We start from the raw sequence: 21,085 nt of genomic DNA on the forward strand, positions 1-21,085 counted from the left end.
CCAAGTGCGTTTCTCCATTCCCTTTTATGTCGTCACATATGACCCCTTGGGTTAAACCACCCCTCTAATCTGCGGCTGCCATGTAATTTCCCTTCCAGGTTAATGCAACTGAGTCCCACCCTCTTTCTAGCTGGCCGACTTCCCTTGAACTGTTATATATATATATATATATATATATATATATATATATATATATATATATATATATATATATATATATATATATATATTAGTGTCTGTGTGTACGTAGGTATGTTGTGTGTCTGTGTATATATATATATATATATATAATATATGTATATATATATACACACACATGCAGTGCTGTGAAAAACTATTTGCCCCCTGTGTGATTTTCTGCATTTTTGCACATTTTTCACATTGAATTTGGTCAGATCTTTTTGTGGGTTGTGGTAGTATACAGAGAGAATCTGAGAGAAAAAATTACACCAAAGTCTGGTGTTTCTTTCATTTGTTTGGTGTGCAAGGTAATCAAACATGCAATCTTCAGGTGTGAAAAAGTTATTGCCCCCCCCCTAGTTAACTCAACACAATTGAAGGGATAATTAGGGTCAGCTGTTTGAATACTTGGTTAACAATCAGGCCTGATTTGGGCCAGCCGTGCCCAATATAAATCTGACTAACTTTTGCCCTTACCATCTGAGTGAAGTTGTTAACACACAGGTTCTAGAGGCACATCATGCCATGATGAAAAGAAATTCCTGAAGACCTCCGGGAAAAAGTTGTTGATGCCTGTCAGTCTGGAAAGGGTTACAAAGCCATTTCTACGGTTCTGGGGCTTCACCAAACCACAGTCAGAGCCATATTGTCCAAATGGAGAAAGTTTGGGACAGTAGTGAATCTTCCCAGGAGTGGCCGTCCTGCCAAAATCTCTCCAAGAGCAAGGTGTAAAATAGTCTAGGAAGTCACAAAGAACCCTAGAACAATATCTAGGAATCTGCAGGCCTCTCTCACCTCGGCTAACGTCGGTGTTCATGACTCCACCAGCAGAAAGACACTGGGCGAAAATGCGATTCATGGCAGAGTAGCAAAGCGGAAACCACTGCTCACTAACACGAATTCTCGTCTCTAGTTTGCCAAAAAGCACCTGGATGATTCTCAAGAGTTCTGGAACAATGTTCTATGGACAGATGAGTCAACAGTGGAACTTTTTGGCCAACATGGGCTCCGTTATGTCTGGCGAAAACCAAATACTGCATTCCACAGTAAGAACCTCATACCAACGGTCAAGCATGGTGGTGGCAGTGTCATGATTTGGGGAGACTTTGCTGCATCAGGACCTGGTCGACTTGCCATCATTGAAGGAACCATGAATTCTGCTCTGTATCAGAGAATTCAACAGGAGAATGTCAGGCCATCCGTCCGTGAGCTGAAGCTGAAGCGCAGCAGGTTCATGCAGCAAGACAATGATCTGAACCACATAAGCAAGTCTACATCAGAATGGTTGAAGAACAAGAAATTTAAAGTTTTGGAATGGCCTAGTCAAAGTGTCATGTCATCCAGTTCCTATCCAGTTTTAAATAACTTTAGCATAACTGAGGCACAAGTGTTAAAGGGAGTAGGAGCTCTTAAAATAAACAAATCCCCTGGGCCGGATGAGATCCTCCCAGTAGTACTCAAAGAAATGAAAGAAGTAATTTACAAACCGCTAACCAAGATCATGCAGCAGTCTCTTGACACAGGGGTGGTACCGACAGACTGGAAAATTGCAAACGTAATACCGATCCACAAAAAGGGAAACAAAACTGAACCAGGTAACTACAGACCAGTAAGCCTGACTTCTATTATATGCAAACTTATGGAAACTATAATAAGATCCAAAATGGAAAATTACCTATATGGTAACAGGGTCCTGGGAGACAGTCAATAGAAACAGAAAATAGGAGGCACTTTTTTACACAGAGAATTGTGAGGGTCTGGAATCAACTCCCCAGTAATGTTGTCTGACACCCTGGGATCCTTCAAGAAGCTGCTTAATGAGATTTTGGGATCAGTAAGCTACTAACAACCAAACGAGCAAGATGGGCCGAATGGCCTCCTCTCGTTTGTAAACTTTCTTATGTTCTTAAGTCCAGACCTTAACCTCATTGAGATGTTGTGGCAGGACCTGAAACGAGCAGTTTATGCTCAAACCCACAAATGTCACAGAGTTGAAGAAGTGGGCCACGGCTCTGTGAGAGACTGATCAATAACTACAGGAAGCGTTTGGTTGCAGTTATTGCTGCTAAAGGTGGCGTAACCACTTATTGAGTCGGGCGGGGTCGATTACTTTTTCACACAGGGGCATTGGGTGTTGCATAACTTTCTTAAATAAATAAGTATCAATTTTGTGTTATTTGTTCACTCAGGGTCCCCTTTACCTAATATTAGATTTTGATTGAAGATCTGATAAAATTCAGTGTCAAAAATATGCAAAAATATAGAAAATCAGACAGGGGGCAAATACTTTTTCACAGTACTGTAGATAGATTATAAAAAAGCATTTATTGTGTAGAAAAAAGTCAAAAACTGAACATTTGCATTACATTATTTTGTGAGAAAATACAAAAAACAAACAGTCATTTAAATATTTATACAGAGTTCTTCTGAATCGTTCTGTACCTCATACATCATCTTACAAAACTTGAATTCAAAAGTTATGCAAGTAACCACCAATTTCCTACACAATTTTACCAGGTCCTGATAAAAATTTTTGATTTGGCTTTTTCTACTTTTTAGGATGGCTAATTTTGCCTGCCCTAAAATGAAATTTGCCAGTTGAATCAAATGCTTTCAGTTTCTTGTAAATTTGACATAAAAAATAAAAACAGTCTTTGTAAAAGGTAAGTTCAAATTTGAAAAAATTGATTTTAAAAAGTTGAACAAAGGCTCCAGTCTTTTACACTTTTACAGTGGAAGACAGTCTCTCTCGTCTTGCAGAAGGGGAAATGATCAGTCTCCTCTGGATTTGCAAATCCCCTGATCTTTTATTAAGGGGGGGTTTATATAAAGTCCTCCAGGCTGGCTTATCCTCCTCTCCTGCTCCCAGCCGTTCCTTCCAATGGGTATCTGGAAGTACTTCAAGTAGTTTCTGCTGTTTAACTTTAACACAAATTTCATAGACTTTTTTTCCCCTCTAATAAGTTAAACTGAAGTTTACACAAATCCTTCACTTTTAAAATCTTGCCATTCTCTTCACCAAAATGACTTATCGTAGGGGAGATTAGCAAAGAAGGAAACAGAGTTTGCTGAGGCATTCGACATTCGAAATTGAAGAACATTCCCCAATGCCTCTCGCCACTCCAGAGACAGAGCTTCATGCAGCTGTGACAGATACAGACCTGCCACACGCACAGACCGCATGGCTAGAGCATCGGCTACACATTCAGGGCTTTTCCAGACACCCTGCTCTGTGTCTGTCAGATCACAAATCTTTACAATTTTAGCCCTTATGAGAGAATCGTTAAAAGATTCTGAACTATTAAAAGAAGTATTAGGTGTGGATTAAACACCAAAGGCTGCTCCAGAACCCAAAAAGGATCCAGTGGGTCCACATATTCAGTCTTTAGTAACGTCCAAGCCCTCAACACACTCCTATAAAAGAGGGGAAGACATGAAATCATTTGTCACAAGGCTGGCTGAGTGGTGACGTCAGGCCTGGAACAGTAACACATAGGACAGATAGACGTGGAGTTAGGTGAAGCAGAGTGCTTGGTTGCGCTCAGCATTTAATAAACAAAATAAAATATTTTAACAAAAACAGCACACCAAAGCAAGACACGGCACTCGCGGCCAAAATAAAGCGGGAAACAAAAAAGTACTAACAGACAAAGCGAGTAGATGAATGTTAAACAAATAAATACCGTGCTGGCCTTCCAGCACAACAGCAAATTGTTTCTTTATTTTAACTCTGCACTCCACACTCGTTCTCCACTCACGAACACACAACCCTGAGTGAGTGAAAACATTCTGCTTTTATGCAGCTGTACCGACACTCTATTGCTAATCAATCATTCAATTGGCGTCTCGTTACAACTGCAAGTGAATTAATGAAGTGGAATAATATGTGCTCACATATTATTACGTTTTACCTGCACGTGAAGTGCTATGCAATCCTCGTGCCTAAATACAAATATACATTTTAAATCGCTCATGTTGGAATATCACAAAATGAATTACTTGCATGTATTGTATGTTTTCATTGTCCTTCTGAAATTGAAAATACAAATAGAACATTTGTTGGGATGAAGAAAAATCTGGGAATGTGGGTCTGTGAGTGACAACTGCAACACCAATCAAAGCCTCTGTCTTCAAAGCAAAAATTAAGGCACTCAGCAAATCCAAATGCCAGCTTTCTGAACATTCCAGTACATCCTAATTTGGCCATACGTGTACTTAAGTGTACAATATTCTTTCTTATACTGTAAGAGACATTGGTGATGTTTTACATGACAGTTTTCCTCATGACATGTTTGCTGACTGTTTGGCGCACGCGTGGTACTGCAAGAAGAGGACACTGGCCTCGGAGATCCGCCTGTCAGTCATGGCAGTGACACGGAGAGTTGGAAGAGGGTGTGTTGGCTTTCCCTCTCTAAGTGGCTGAGAGGCAGGCCTTGGGATTGATGACCCTATAAGATAACGCTCTGTTGTTCCCTCAACCTGCCTGTCTATGACGGAATGAGCCAGCTGGTGGAAGCTCTGTTGCCGGACCGAGCACGGTTGGAGAAGAACGAGCGTCACAACAAATCAATTAAAAAGAAAAGTAAATTTTAGTAGTGGGGAAAACTTGGGCAGAATGCCGAACAGTATACGCAGATTGAGGGAACTGGTGAGTGTAAGATAGAGACCCAGCACTTGCGGATAGCGACGGTCGGGTTAATGCTACAGAGTGCAGCACCTTTTATTTTGTAGTTTTATTCTCCCTTTTCACCATTTGTTTTCATTATTCTTTTGAGACAGGAATGAACTGTTTAACAAAATTTGGTATTCCTGTGGATCCGTCTTACCATTGCTGGCCATGGACAAACCGGCGCCCTCTGCGGGCTAAAATAAATAATTGAAAAAGAAAAAGAAATAAATAAAACTGGGCACCTGTGCAGTGTTTGCAAATACACATTTCTGTCTCCCGTATCGGTGAATACCCACATCCTTCCATACGTACTTTTCAGGAAATGCATTACTAAGCAGTTCTGATTTAGGGGGAGGAAAAAAATCTGCTATACCAATGCAGATTACTGAATTTGTAGTCATTTAGGGGAGAGGATATTTAAATATCCATATCAGCTTACTAAGTAGGAAAAGAACGACTGAATATCAGGAGGAGAGCTTCATGCATTGTGGTGAAGATAAAAACATTTAAGAGAAATGAATTCACGTGTTGTCGGGCACATTTTAAATTAGGCTGTGCATTTAGCTACTTGTTTGCCTGGTTACCTTTCCAACACACACACACAAAATTATATAAAATATAATTTCTACCAAGTACAAGTTTTACTGCATAGAATTTATATTTGTGTGTTTTGTGGAACATCTAAAAGTTAAATTTCATTAATACTAGAACCGCCTTTGACAATACATGTTTTTATTTTGAATATAACCTACAATATTGTTTATATATATATATATGTGCCCACTTGAAGACCCCAAAGATGTACCCTACTTAGCTCAATCCAGATGGTTGTCATGCTGATGTGCTGGGGAGACCGCACTGGGTTGATCCCCGGAGCCAGCATCGCAGCCGTTGTGTGTGGTGATGCACTGGGGAGGCAAACTGAGCTGATCCCTGGAGCCAGCATTACACTTCAGCAATCAACACCACACAGAAGGATATCTACATCATCAGATGATAAACAGCGCAAATGGATCACATTAGTTTGCTGCAAAGCAGTATGAAGTTTAACATCTACTCTCAGATCATGGAAATCATTTATATATATACACACACACACACCTGTTATCTCTACAGGGCCTAGCAGCCGTCAATTCCTTTGTTTTGTACAAGAAATCAGATATCAGTAGGAGAGATTTTGTCTTGAAGCTAGCCAATATTGCTTCAGCAGAAACACTTTGATCAGAAAACTGCAAAGCTGCAGGCTGCAGCAGCTCAACCTGGATTCTGTGCTGCGAGTGACACACATGCAAGAGAAATCCATATGTTACTTTAGTTTTAGATTAAAAACTACCTTTTGTTTTTACAGTTTTGCATGTACATAAACCTATTTACACACTAGTTCCTTTTGATTATAGTTTCCATTATAGTTTTCCATTTTTTGAATTAGTGCTTTATATGTGGTAAGTTAGAAAATGAACCCTTTTATGTTTAATTGTTCATTAAATTATGGCGTGTTGGCTGTGCAGATGTTTGAAAGGATGTGCTTCAATAAAACTTTTGGGTTGTATCCGATAGTTTGTCTTTCATTTTAATATTCATGATGTTAAAAATGTACTGTGATAATGACTGTCGTCTGCTGTTGTAGGTATGGGTATAACCGCGGTGTTTCTAGTGTTGAAGTATTCTGTAAATGTACATTGTGTGTGTGTGTGTGTGTGTTTTATACAGCCTTTCTGCTGGAGATTACATGCAATTAAGTCAAAGGAACTGGGTCTTGACTGCTGTGACCTTGTGAACCTCGAGGGTTTTTACAGGTTTATTTATTTTTTTATCTTGAGAAAGCGATTGACACTGCCCTTAGTCACACTGCCAAAAGGTTGTCCTTTTGCTGTTTCACAATGCATTTGCGTGATGTCACAAAGTCATAACTGTCGGTTTTCACATGCAAGTAAACCCAGCCATTGTTAACTGTACATTAACTTATACATTCAATATTACAGAAGACTAAAAATAATCTAATGTTAAAAAAAATGATTTGTTCAGTTAAATGTAGATTTTTACAGCCTTTATACTAAACCCAAAGACTCTGATTCCAATTTATGGAAGTTCCTGTGTATTATGATAAGGATAACCTAGTGATGACTCAAACGTTTCCCTTATACCATTTAAATTTTCTTTACAGAAAATTGACAGTGTAAATCTTGACTTGTCGGATGATGAGGAGTTGAGGGAACAGCTGGACATGCATTCCATCATTGTCTCCTGTATAAACGATGAGCCGCTTTTCACTGCAGAACAGGTATGTTTATCCCAGCCATTCAGTAGAGATTATCAGTTATTTAGGTAATAGTACCTCACAGTACTTGTCATAACTGCTACAGTAATTCATTGTGTATCTGAGCCAGTGGCAGTGGTGTTTAAAGGATTGTCATTATTGATGTCGGAGGAAGGAATTCACACCAGTCCGTTGTCTTTGTAGTAGGTAGAACTTTATCATGAGCCCGGGAGGTTACACAGGTGGTGGTACATCACAAGGTAAGCTCACTGATCCACAGGTTACAATTCCTTTTATACGTCATTACAATTACAAATTCAGTCCCGCCCCCCCCCCCCCCCCCCTTAAATAACTGTAAATAGACTGATAATTTACACTGTCCTCGGCCACTCTTTTGCATTACACTTGGCACACTACCAAAAAGTAACACAGCACGCTCACTTGCAGAAAGCAAAGACATTGCTCTACACACGTTGGCCGCGTTGTCATGAAACAAGCTATTACTTGTGTAGTCGACTAAATTCACAACTGTGTGTGTCTTGTATAATTTTTGTGTCGCAATACTTTTGACTTAAGTTCCCAGTTTTGCTTAATGTAATGGCAGGTAACTGTTAAACACTTCTTGTGCCATGCTTGTTCATACATTGGTAGTGATGGACATTGAATTTCACACCTGACTTAAATCCTGTCAAAGCTTTTCCTTTGCACATTTGTGATCCAGGGTAATGAATTTGGAGATTGTCTATCGACTGCGCATTTCATAGCCCAGAGCAAGAGTCACAGTCAGATTTGTAAACACAGCTCCCTGTACTATACCAACAGGTCTGATATATTAGGTGATAACATCCACGTTCAGGTCTGTTATTTCAGTTACTCTCACGCTTTTTTGATCAACTTTCTTTCCAAAATAAGCCGTCACTGAAGGTTTTTTTTACTTGTGTTCCCGCTGTTGTATTTTGTTGGGTGCTGTCTTACTAAATGATCCCACAGGTTGGTGGTATGCCACAGAAACTCATTAAAACTCCACAAACACTGTATTATACCTTTCCATTTTGTTCTTTTTGTAAAAAAAAAACAAAAAAAAAACCAAAAAAAAACTACTGAACGTCTGACGACATTCTCACGCTTATTACTCTGAAAACGTACGTGCTGCGTAGTGGGTGGGGGAATTTTGTTGTTGTACCAAAGGAAAGGCAAGGCAAGGCAAGGAATAAGAGTAGATTTAAATTGTGGCGGTCCTAATAAAAAACAGCCCTATTAATGAACTGATAGATGCATTTTTTTTTCCCAACAATCGTTGGCTATTTTATTCCAACGATTCGATGCATTGTCCCAGTCCTACTTAATACAAATACTGCCTATGTCCATCAGCGGTCACAGATCCGAGACCTCCCAACTGGGTACCCACGCTTGAAAATCGAAAGCGCTGGAGAAACGTCTTGTCAGAGGAACACTCCACACTTCCTTCTCTTTAATGCCTCCTTCTACAGCACTTGACAGTTACTTTAATAATTGCGCAATTAGCAGCAACATTCAAATTAATTGAAGCACGACTAAGCAAGCCTTTTATTTTTTTTTTAGTTATGTAAAGTCAGAAAAATGAACTGAAACTCATCCAGAAAAGGTTTTTTTTTAGTTATTTTAAAGCCAGTATTAAAAATAATGAAAAAAGCAAAGAATATTTTAATTAAAAAATGATTTGTTAGGATATTCTGCAGGCTATTGGAAGTACACAATGGTTTTATGTAGAAAAATAGTTTGGCACATGCAGTGTGTTACGTTTTTGTTTTTTATTTTTTTAGTTTATAGCTATTTTTTTTTATTATAGTTACATATAGTTGTAGTTATTAGTTTAATTTTAGTTATTGTTACACTTAAGAGTGGTGATGTCAATCTGTCAAGGTAAAAATAACTTGGGTAATGGGCTCTACACCTCTTCACCGTACACTCCTTAGGTCAGACAACCACAAACATGTATTGATCAGACATTACCATTTACTAGCCAAGCCTTGCTGTACAGCCCTCAACAGACTTTAATATGGAGCGCCATTTGTGCCAAAAATATCCAGCCGTTAGTTTGCCAATTTGTTTGTCAATTCGTGAATTGGTCAATTTGTCCAGCAATTCGTCCAGAAACTTGTCAATTCATACAGTAATTCATAAACATATTTGTTAATTCATCTAATAATTCATTAATTTATCAATTCATTAATTCTAAAGGCTGTTCGGACCTGCAAATTTCTTATTAGCCAGACAAACTTCCCAACAAGACAAATTTCCAACTGTCAATCTCGCACTGTGCTGAAAACACTGCAACCTTTCTAGCCAATGGGAGCGCACACTAATATTTTAAGCAATGAAAATCCAGCCTCCCTTAAAACTGCTTCAGCCAATAATATTTAGAAGGGCGTTTTCAAAAGATAGATATTCTATTTAACAAGATACTCGACGCTGCTGATTTTCAATGGAGACTTCCGTCTCACTGCGTGCAAAGCAATGTGGTATATAGAGATTTAGGCAAAAAAATTCTATGGAGAGTCAATGCAGGCATACGAAATGTTGCTGGAAATCTGTGTGCTGGAAACAAGTAGATAAAAGCAGGCTGTTTTATTTCAGCTTGATTTTTGTTGACAATTTACAAAAGCTATATTTACTCTTTTTGCAATAAACTAACTTGAGGAAAAACAATTAAACCATTTAATTTGCAGTTGTAATTGTTTAAGTAGAACCTGAATGTCTGCCTGATGAAAACAAGTCATATAGAATGGTTAAATATAGAAGCAACTTGCCTGAATCAATGGTACCATAACAAAACAAAAAAAAAGGCCTTTTTCTGTACAATACAAAATGTCCCTGACTCGCAGGCTTTCCAAGAGATCTGGAGAAAACATACTCTAGGGCCATATTTATAAAGCTTTGACCTTTTTTTCCCCTTGCTAGAAAATAACAAATAAGTTGTAAGTGTCAGATACATTTTTTCACGTTCTAATTTAACAGTCCTAGGTAGTTCAAGTGCATATTTTTGACTTTGGTTGAAAATGATTTATGAACATAGACCATATTGAAACAAAAACTCATATTAATGTACATTTTTTATAGGCTTACATTACCATTCCATATTCCGGCTTTGTTGCAAGATACATTTTCATTCCATACATGTAATATAGCACTTGTTTTGTTTAATTAAGTAAGAATTTTCCAGGTTTTTTCAATCTTTTTTTTATTTTTCCATTTAAAAAAAAAAAAAAAAAAAAAAAAAAAAAAAAAACAGAAAACTGACTTTATGCCGTTGAGACACATCTTATTTATTCAACATGCAACAAAGCCATGGCTACCAACATTCTAATTGAAATAACTTTTGGTCACAGTGGAGCTATACGTTTTATAATAAAGATAATATGCACAGAACAAAACTAGAGATAGAACTAACAGAACTAACTTAAACTTTTTAATCAAAGTCTGAGGTCCACCCCTGTCTTGCTTCAGCCGTATTAATTAAGTAGGAATAGATTTTTACTGAAGCAAAAATCTTGTTTTGTCTACTACCCCCCCCCCCCCCCCCCCCCCCACCACACCGCCATATAAATCGCTAACTTTTTTACAGTGACCCAGATGTTTGAAAATGACAAAAAAAAAAAAAAAAAAAAAAAAACTCTACACACTAAAATATGTGATATTAGGAAAGCAAGATAAGAATAATAGAAAGTAGAGATTATTTATAATTGAGACATGCATATGGTTCAATAATGCAAAGACTGGTGACATGGGTTAAGAAAATATGCTGCTACTGCGTGGAAGTATACGTTTAGACTTTAATTACGACTCTGAACAAAGACTGAGATGTTGACTTGACCAACTGATCACCCTAAGACTACGATGAATCACCACGTACGTGACGACTCACCCTGTCTACGCTTGACACTGGGCCGACTGTTATTGTACGACCTAAAAAACTACTTTAAAAAAGGCTCCGTCCGAAGGAGTTTACATGTTATACGGAGACAATTCTCACAAAGGGAGAACACGGAGTAAAAGTTTTGTTTGATCATTGAAAGTGGAACTTTCACAGTATATGCTTATATCGTTTCGAATGGAATTTCTGGAATTGGACGATTAAAGGGTGCATTGCCTAATCACTACTGACTGTCACTTTGATGTAGATCTCGAATTCTCCCTGGTGACTCAACTGACACCGTGATCTGTAGATCGGTAAGTCTGCGCCTTACTCGGTCCCGCCTTTCAGTTCATATTCTTGATGTGCATCAACTAAATTATTATTTTTGGTAAGAAAATAAAAAATAGTGAGTGGTTTTATATACCTTTTATCCTATATAAATTTTGTTTTATTCGTACTGATATGTTTGGGAAATTCGACGTTTTAACAAGCTTTACCAATACCGAAACAGGCCAACCACACACAAGACATACCACAAACATGAGCCAGATGACTGCTTCACACACAGGTATAAAAGTGGTTTTCTGGAGTGCGATACAAATGTGTCCTGGCTCTTGTGGTACAGTAGATTTTTATAACTTTTTTTCAAAGAGCAGGAGCCAAGAACATGCTGAAAAAATGTATTATGTAAAACTTAAAGAAGCCTTCCTTTCAGTAATTTATTATACTGGTACTTCAACAATGTCTTTGGGACAAAGTATGTCATTGAGTATAAAATACTTCGGTCATTAACAGAAGCTGCTGGTTGGTAAATGTCAAGAAAGGGTTTTGAAGGGGTTAAAGGTAAGTTTATATTGCTTCCCTAGGAAGTGCACATTACTGGGAAGACTTGTAGTTACGATGGAGAGATGTGGCCAAGAAGGACTTGCAAAGGAGTTGTTTGACCATGATATACTGTACCAGTTTTTAGGATTGTCAGGTGTGAAGGCATTAGAACTCTGAAGCCACTTTCGCACACAAATGCCAGGACTGAGCCATCTCAGACGTCTCAAATTCTTAAAAGACCCATTCGCACAGTTCAGCATCTATGCCAGTATAATACCATCCTAACCCTTTCACACAACCAAGGGGTCGTGAGAATGTTTCAAACATTCAACAGCTTGTTCTTATGGCAGTGGAAACCACTTCAACAAAAGTCACAAAAAAATTACTTTGTCTTCAGCTGATGAAGTGGATTTAGCTACGTTTTTGTTTGCTTTTAATTTTCAGTTATACAATATAACAACCTGGTAAGATTGCAGGAGCTTCAGGAACACTATAGACATTACATTGTAAAGAAGGCAGTAAGGTATTTAAAAAAAATAAAATTAAAAATAAAAATTCCAGCTGTTCAGGCAACAGCAGGGAGCAAAAATATGTATGTATACCACTGACATGGCTACATTCACATTAGTTATTTTTATGATCATCTTATGAAAATTGAATAACCAGATCTTTTTTTGTTCTTCCTAATTGTGACATACTGCACTGCAAATACATACACTAGTAATTAAAAAAACACTGGTATACTACTGGTAGTTTTAAATCCCCATCAGGTTTATATATCGTAGTATATCTATATATATATATATATATATATCATAATCACTATATTACCGGTACCAGGGAGGGGGTTAAAATCCTTCCCTGCTAAAAACCTTGTGAGAATGCACATTTGGGTGTTATGGGGTTTAATTGTGTAATTGTTTTAATGATTTAGTTAATCCTCGGCACCTGATCGTAATTATAAATTAGAGACAGGTGCAGGGTATTTGGGGAGGCAGCCAGACTGATCGGGGCTGCTGAGTGAAGAGCCCGACTGCGTGTGTGTCCAGTCGTATTGAAGGTGAAGGGCTGAGTGAAGAGCCCGACTGCGTGTGTGTCCAGTCGTATTGAAGAGAGTGTTGAGAGAAGCCCGTTTGTGTTTTGGTGTTTGTCAGGTAAACGGCTTAGCCGTCCTGTGTGTGAGTCAGGGATCGGCTGGTGTATAGTGAGAGCTCCAAAACGGAGTTAGGTGTTTATTTCTGTTTTGTTTTATGTTTATTAAAAGTGCGCGTCAGCGCTAAAGCAATTCCGTTTCTGTGTCCTGGGTCTACTTTAAAAGGGGCAACGAACTCCGTGAGTGCGAGGATCGTTTACAATATATATATATATATATATATATATATATATATATATATATATATATATATGGCACACACACACAGTGCCTATACAAAGTCTACACCCCCTTGAACTTTTTTCACGTTTTGTTGGGTCAGTGCCTCAGAGTTTCATGCATTTAAATGAGGACTTTTTCCACTTAGCTACATACCATACTCCACAAGGGGAAAAAAGTTTTTATTGAGAAGAAAAAAATATTAAAAATACAAAACTGAAAGATCATAATTAGATAAGTCTCCACCCCCCTGAGGCAATACTTGGTGGAAGCACCTTTGACGGCAGTTACAGCTGTGAGTCTGTTGGGTGTGTCTCTACAAACTTTGCAGACCTAGATTTGGCAATATTTGACTGTTCTTTCTAAAACTGTTCAGCTCTCAATTCCTTGGGGAGCATTGATAGACGGCATTCTTCAAGTCATGCCACAAATTTTCGATTGAATTTAGGTCAGTGCTCTGACTGGGCCACTCAAGGACATTTATCTTTTTGTTCCTTAGCCACTCCAGTGTAGCTTTGGCTGTGTGCTTTGGGTCGTTGCATTGCTGAAAGGTGAACTTCCGTCCCAGTTTCAGCTTTCTTGCAGAGGGCAGCAGGTTTTTCTCAAGGACTTCTCTGTACTTTGCTCCATTAATTTTTCCTTCTGTCCTGACAAGAGCCCCAGTCCCTGTCGATGAGAAACATCCCCATAACGTGATGCTGCCACCACCATGCTTCACAGTATGGATGGTTCTTTGGGTGATGCGCAGTTTTGGGTTTGCACCAAACATAACGCTTTGCATTTAGGCCAAAAAGTTCCATTTTAGTTTAGTCAGACCACAAAACTTTTTGCCACGTGGGTACAGAATCTCTGGAGTGTTTTTTTTGCATACTTCAAAAGGGGATTTAAGGTGGGGTTTTTTGAGTAATGGCTTCCTCCTTGCCACCCTACTATACAGGTCAGATTTGTTCAGTGCTTGGGATATTGTTGTCATATGCACACTTTGACTAATCTTGGCTATAAAAGCCTGTAGCTCTTGCAAATTTGCCATTGTCCTCTTGGTCGCCTCTCTGATCAATCTCCTTCTTGCTCGGTCATCCAATTTGGAGGGATGGCCTGATCTAGGCAGGGTCTTGGTGGTGCCATACACCTTCCACCTCTTAATAATCGTCTTGATCATGCTCCAAGAGATATTCAAGGCCTTTTGATATATTTTTATACCCATCCCCTTATTTGTGCCTTTCAACAACTTTGTCTCAGAGTTCTTTTGAAAGCGCCTTGGTGCTCATGGTTGAGTCTTTGCTTTGAAATGCACTACCCATCAGAAGGAACCTACAGGAACTGCTGAATTTATCCAGAAGTCAGGTGAATCACTGCAATTTAATCACTTAACTTGGTGTGTGATTTTGAATGCGATTGATGCGACCTGAGCTAATTTAGGATTGCCATTACAAGTGGGATGGACACTTATCCAACCAAACTTTCAGTTTTTATTTTTAATTAATTTTCTACAAATTTCTAGAATATTTTTTTCACTTGGAAGTTGTGGGGTAGGATGTGTAGATAAATGAATGAACGAAAAAAAAAAAAAAAATATATATATATATATATATATATATATATATATATATATATATATATATATATATATATATATATAAATATATAAAATGCATTTGAGTTCCAGGCTATAAGGCAACAAAATATATATAATTTCATAAACCAACTAGTGCAACTGTATATAGAGGTGTGTTTTTAATTTTTTTTTTTATTGACGTCAGCATTCGTGATGTAAACAAGAGATGTCATGACATATAGTATTTGTTATCCCTGCATCCGCCTATGACAAAAATACCATATGTTATGGTTTATACCACGAATGCTGCCTGCAATAAAAACATACTGAATCTCTATGTACATCTTGTATACAGTCACGTGGGATGTTGCCTTTTAATCCACGGCCACTGTAGCGCTTCAGTGCCAGCTAAGATATTCACAAAGTCAGTTAAAATGGGTCTGTGTAATCTCTGAACTTCCTTACAAGGTGGTTCAGAGCCGTCCTAAAATGTCGGCTCTGTGCCAGTATAGGCAATTCACACAGCCTACATGGCACTTCAGTGCTGGCTTTGAGCTGTAATAACTTGTCTGTGTGAAAAGGGTCTAGACTTCTGACTGGATAGAGCATTTTTTTCACCATACAACAGTAAAATAATGTTACAGTTGTACTGCGAATGTAAGAAATAGGAAACTGTGTGCTACTGTCTCACAAATAAGATTGCACAGGGATATAGATTCAGTTCATGGGAGGGGGGGGGGGGGGGGGGGGGGGGGGGGGTGCGCAATTGAAGTCAGTCCTATGTAAGAGATAGGTGATGAATGCAAACTTTCACCTAGCTGAAGATTTTTGTTATTTTTGGTTTTGCTTTTTCAGCTGTGATTTAAAAAGCAGCACAGTACAAATGTGTAACTGTGAACCTGTATTTTATTATTTGGCAAGGTAATTGAAGAAATTGAGGAAATGATGCAGGAGTCTCCAGACCCAGAAGACGACGAGACGCCCTCACAGTCTGACAGACTGTCATTGCTCTCTCAAGAGATACAGACACTCAAGAGGTCCAGCACGAACAACAGTGCTGAAGAACGTGAGTAAACGGGATGTTTAAGGGCCTTTCAAAATAAAAAATAAACCATTTTAAAAAGGGCCTTGGTTTTTGTTATTATAATAAGGGTTCATTGCTGATTTCACACACAAAAGTAAAAATTAGTAAAAACTGAAACATTGCATCTGAAATGGAAGGTGATGGGTTATAATTGCGTGACACTTACCAGCATTTTCCAAATTATTCATGACTCCTTGGGAGGACAACATGAACAGTGTTTTGAAAAATGAGACACAGTTTAGAGGATGATAATATAAGCATATTTGAAACCATTTTTTTTATTCTTGCATTAAATGCTGCAAAGCAACTTAAATATAAAACTATTTACTAGAAACATATGTGAGGGATTAGAATTGTCTGAATTAAAACATACCAAACTAAGGTAAAACTGTAATATAACAAATAGCCGTAAGAAATGAATAAAAACATTGGTAAGTTCAGGTCCAGAAAAGGAAAGTTTTAGCACCATTGTACCTTTTCAGCCTCTTAAAGTGTTTCAAGTATTTAAAGAGCAACATGGTATACAGGTAAAGAGGAAATAGAAGTTACCTCAAGTATAATATTTAGAGGGCTCGACCTGAATCAAACTTATCTTTCCATGTTAATATATGTGGATAAACTAAATAAATAAATAACTTTTAAAACACCAGCAGGTACAACTACAAAATTATCTTTGCAGAGTTTATTTAATTTATTTTTTTGGTGAATATTTATAATTGAACAGTGTTGCTTCTTGAAGAACGACGGAATAGCTTGTAGGCCCCAAGGATGTATTTACCTGCAGTAGATTCTCTCCAGAAGGCTACCATGTCTGCCTTTGCTCATTAACCCTTTAGCAGGGCATGAAGTTAAGGTCGTGAAGGGCAAGGCAATGTTGGCTTCATTGGGTGTGAAGATTCAGGGGCACCAAGGCAGTTCTAGGGGGCAAAAAGGGAAAACATAAATCCAACCCAAGGGCATGAAGGCAATTTTCATACTCATTCATAAAACAACAAAAAAGAAATACAGAGAGCCTATTATGTTGATGAAATTTTACTTCAAACAAATACAAACCCATTTTTTTTGGATGATTCATGCAGTAATTGTTACAAAATAACATATAGGTCACTTTTCCATTGTAAAAAAAATAAAATTTTAAAAAAAAAAAAAAAAAAAAAAATTAAAAACTAAAACTTTCATAATGAAAACTTTTATGTTTCCCACTAAAAAAAAAAGTTTTTTAGTCGTCAAAATGATTTGACCACACCATGGTGACTTTTTACATAGATTTAACTAGAGGTTTAGTGATACAACAGCACAAATAAGTAATATCAGTGAAGGAAAAGTTAAAGATAGATTTTCAGGCAAACTGGCTGAAGATTTACCAGTGGCTGGAGTTTAATAAAGATAGTGGTCAAATGAGTTGTCTGGTCTGCAGTGTCTGCGCTACTGTAGTTAACAGCTAACTGCTGTTACAAACCCTGTACAAACAATACGGCTTTAAAAAAAAAAAGTTGAAATAGAAACTTCGTCATGCAATGGAGAGTACTCTACATCACGATGATGAACAGCTGGATGTACATAATGTTCAGTGTTTACATTTGAGAGACTTTATATAGCTTCACAGTTCTTGAAATGTACAGTGGCAAAGGATTTACAGTTTTGTTGTGATGCATTGCTGGACATTCAATTCAGGGAAAAAAAAAAAACTGCTGTTTTTAAACATACTACACATTCTACCACTTTCGTGAAAGCACACGCTTTATTAGTTAAAAAAGCAAAGCTATGTAAGGTAGTGAGAATGTATTACACCAAACTAAATGAAAACAAAAATCGATGCACTTCTCAAGATTGTGTTTATTATTACTGTTATGTTATATCTCCTACTTGATTCGTAACGCAGGGAGCTGCTGCTTGCTGCTTTTTTTTTTTTTTGGTGTACATATTGAAGCAAAACTAATAATTGTATACTTTATTGTGTGTTTATTTTTAGTTCTGGGGGAATAACACAATTCCAAAAAGCAATGGTCATTGAAATGTCTGTATAAATTAGCAATTTATATACACTGAAGACGTGAAAGAAGTTTGAGTGTGTGTGTGTAGCACCGTTGCATTTAAAATTATTGCAATTTTAAGCCCGTTCTGTCACAGTTCAGTCTAATCTTGTCCTTTCTGTAATACTGTAGGCCTACTTGACAACTGTAAGATCATATTATTATTATTATTATTATTACACTATGTAACACAATTTTTGTTCCTGGGTAGTAAGTGTTAATTCCTAATTGCTTATGCCTCAAAAGTATAGAAAATGGCTATTATTCCCCACAAACTTTGCTTTTGTGACCAGGACAGTGATATTTTGAAATTTACCTATTTCCAATGAGAAAACGGTCTTTTCGTTCACATAAAGTCAGAAAAAAACAACATACGAATCCAAATTAACATGTATTTATACTAAAGTAATACAAAAATGACTACAAAAGATTTAGAAGTGAGTAGTTTTTTGAGATTTACGATTATACTGTAAATCACTTGCATGACTCAGCCCTCAAATGTAGTCTCCCATCATGTTCTCGTTATACTGTCCTTGGTAGCAGTGTTCAAAGTCCAGTATATCCTGGTGGAAGCGCTCGCCTTGCTCCTCCGAGTATGCTCCCATGTTCTCCTTGAATTTATCAAGATGAGCATCAAGGATATGGACTTTGAGGGACAGCCTACAGCCCATTGTGCCGTAGTTCTTCACCAGAGTCTCAACCAGCTCCACATAGTTTTCGGCCTTGTGATTGCCCAGGAAGCCCCGAACCACTGCGACAAAGCTGCTCCAAGCTGCTTTCTCCTTACTAGTGAGCTTTTTGGGGAATTCATTGCACTCCAGGATCTTCTTTATCTGTGGTCCGACGAAGACACCGGCTTTGACCTTTGCCTCAGACAGCTTAGGGAAGAAGTCTTGAAGGTACTTGAAAGCTGCCGACTCCTCATCTAGAGCTCTGACAAATTGTTTCATAAGGCCCAATTTGATGTGCAGTGGTGGCATCAGCACCTTCCGGGGGTCCACCAGTGGCTCCCACTTGACGTTGTTCCTCCCCACAGAGAACTCGGTCCGCTTTGGCCAGTCCCGCCTGTGGTAGTGCACCTTGGTGTCACTGCTGTCCCAAAGGCAAAGATAGCAGGGAAACTTGGTAAAACCGCCTTGGAGACCCATCAGGAATGCCACCATTGCAGCCTCTTGATGCCATCTCAGAAAAATGCAGATATGTATCCACTTAGGCAGCTGGAACTAAACTGAACTGGTGGGCTTAAGGCCCCTGTATTTATATTACTATTTATATTGCTGGAAAGTTCTAGAAGTTACTCCAAGTTTACTCAGCACTGAATCTATCTTGAATGTTCTGGAAAATAGGTAAATTTCAAAATATCACTGTCCTGGTCACAAAAGCAAAGTTTGTGGGGAATAATAGCCATTTTCTATACTTTTGAGGCATAGGCAATTAGGAAATAACACTTACTACCCAGGAACAAAAAAAAAACAAAATGTGTTACACAGTGTTATTATTGACAGGGACCCATTGCTTACCTGAACATTAGCTAAATCTTAGAACACTTTGCTGCCACTTTAGACATCCCTTCTCTTTTCTTTTTAAACATTTTTGAGTTGGCATGGGGTGGAAAAAATCACACAGTGACACTGCCAGTGAACACATGTAATTTGAAAATTGCTGGAAGTGCAGTCATATTGAGCTCAGTCTAACCTAACAGCACCTCTCCCTCTGTTTGCCCTTCATTAGAGATACAGTGTGTCTTTCTCGTGGCTTGGTGCTGGAAGGTGCACAATAAAAATCAATCATTATTTTATGTAGCGCCTTTCATATTGCACCACAATCACAAAGCGCTTTACAAGATAATGAGGAACAATGCATAATACATTTTATACAGGGCATAGTACATTAAATACAAACAGTGAAAAACCCCAATGCAAATACATTAAATACAAGGCTAGGATGTGAGTTCTAAACATTGTGGATGCGTGTGTCATGCAGAGTCATATGAATAAGATGGAGTGAAAAACCTGAAGTAGCAATTTAGACAACAGCTAATAACAGATATCACGCTTAAAGAGAATTGAAAGCAAGAGAGAACAAGAAGGTCTGAGAGTTGATTTGAAGTGAGCGACTGTGGGAGCTACACACACTAAGGCTGGGAGAGAGTTCCAGAGAGTCGGGGACATGAAGCTAAAAACAGCGCTGTCAAAGTGTGGTCCACTTTTGCTTCGGTATAACAAGCAATCCTGAGTCAGAGGGCATCAGCTTGCATGCAAGGACAGAGATACTCTGGAGCTTTGTGATGAAGGAACTTGTAGCCAATCAGGAGAATTTTGAAAGTAATCCTGAACTTTACAGGTAGCCAGTGCAACTGGGCAAGACGGGTGTAATGTGATCGTGTTTTTTACTTCTGGTAAGGATTCTAGCAGCGGCATTTTGAACCAGCTGCAATCGGTTATGGCGCGTGACGGAAGACCACCATAGAGAAAGTTGCAGTAGTCGAGTTGAGAGGAGATGAATGCATGACAGAGCATCTCTGCATCTGGGAGGGAACGGTAGGGGTGGATCTTTGAGATATTTCAGAGGTGGTAGAAGGAGAATTTGACTGCAGAGGAGATTTGGGCATCAGAGGAGAGGTTACTATCCAGAAGTACACCAAGACTTCATACAGTGGGGGAAGGCAGCAGCAGATAGTTTCCAAGGCAGCAATATTGAGATTCTTGAGTTGAGTTTTCGATCCTACTAGAAGTTGTTCAGATTTGTTAGTGTTGAGCTGAAGAAAATTGGCAGACACACAGGCCTCGATGTCTTGTATGGAAGCAGAGAGCTGAGCCATGGCAAAGGGACGTCCAGAGTCTAGTTTTTGGTAGATCTGGGTGTCAGTGAAACATGAGGCTGTGTTGTCGGATGAGGTGACCCAAGGGAAGCATATAGATGTTGAAGAGAAGAGGCCCAAGAACAGACCCTTGAGACACAACGCAAGTGACCAGGTTAGCGTCATCACTGCATTCCTTCATAGAAAAGAGACTGCATCCGTCTAGATAGGTAAGAGGACAGCCAGGAGAGACAGGTTCCAGAGATCCCAGCATACTTCTGAAGGCGATCAAGAAAATTCTGTGATCTATGGTATCAAAAGCAGCAGTTAGGTCAAAGGACAAGGACAGAGGGAGCAGTAGCATCAACATTAAGCAGAAGATCATTTACGGTCTGGAGCAGAGCAGTTTCCGTAC

The 21,085-nt window shown here is 38.5% G+C and overlaps 1 protein-coding gene across 2 annotated transcripts in view; it reads left to right on the top strand.

The window, feature by feature from the left end:
- The window catches only part of LOC121317175 (fasciculation and elongation protein zeta-2-like), a 91,022-nt gene that overhangs the window by 39,437 nt on the left and 30,500 nt on the right, over positions 1 to 21,085 (top strand). For both annotated transcript variants that reach the window (XM_041252827.1, XM_041252828.1), the window contains exons 3-4: positions 7,014 to 7,130; positions 15,675 to 15,819. In XM_041252827.1, coding sequence (XP_041108761.1) covers positions 7,014 to 7,130; positions 15,675 to 15,819 — 262 coding nt within the window. The remainder of the gene's footprint in view (positions 1 to 7,013; positions 7,131 to 15,674; positions 15,820 to 21,085) is intronic.

The sequence above is a fragment of the Polyodon spathula genome, chromosome 6 (assembly GCF_017654505.1).
Source record: "Polyodon spathula isolate WHYD16114869_AA chromosome 6, ASM1765450v1, whole genome shotgun sequence".
Classification (NCBI taxonomy): domain Eukaryota; kingdom Metazoa; phylum Chordata; class Actinopteri; order Acipenseriformes; family Polyodontidae; genus Polyodon; species Polyodon spathula.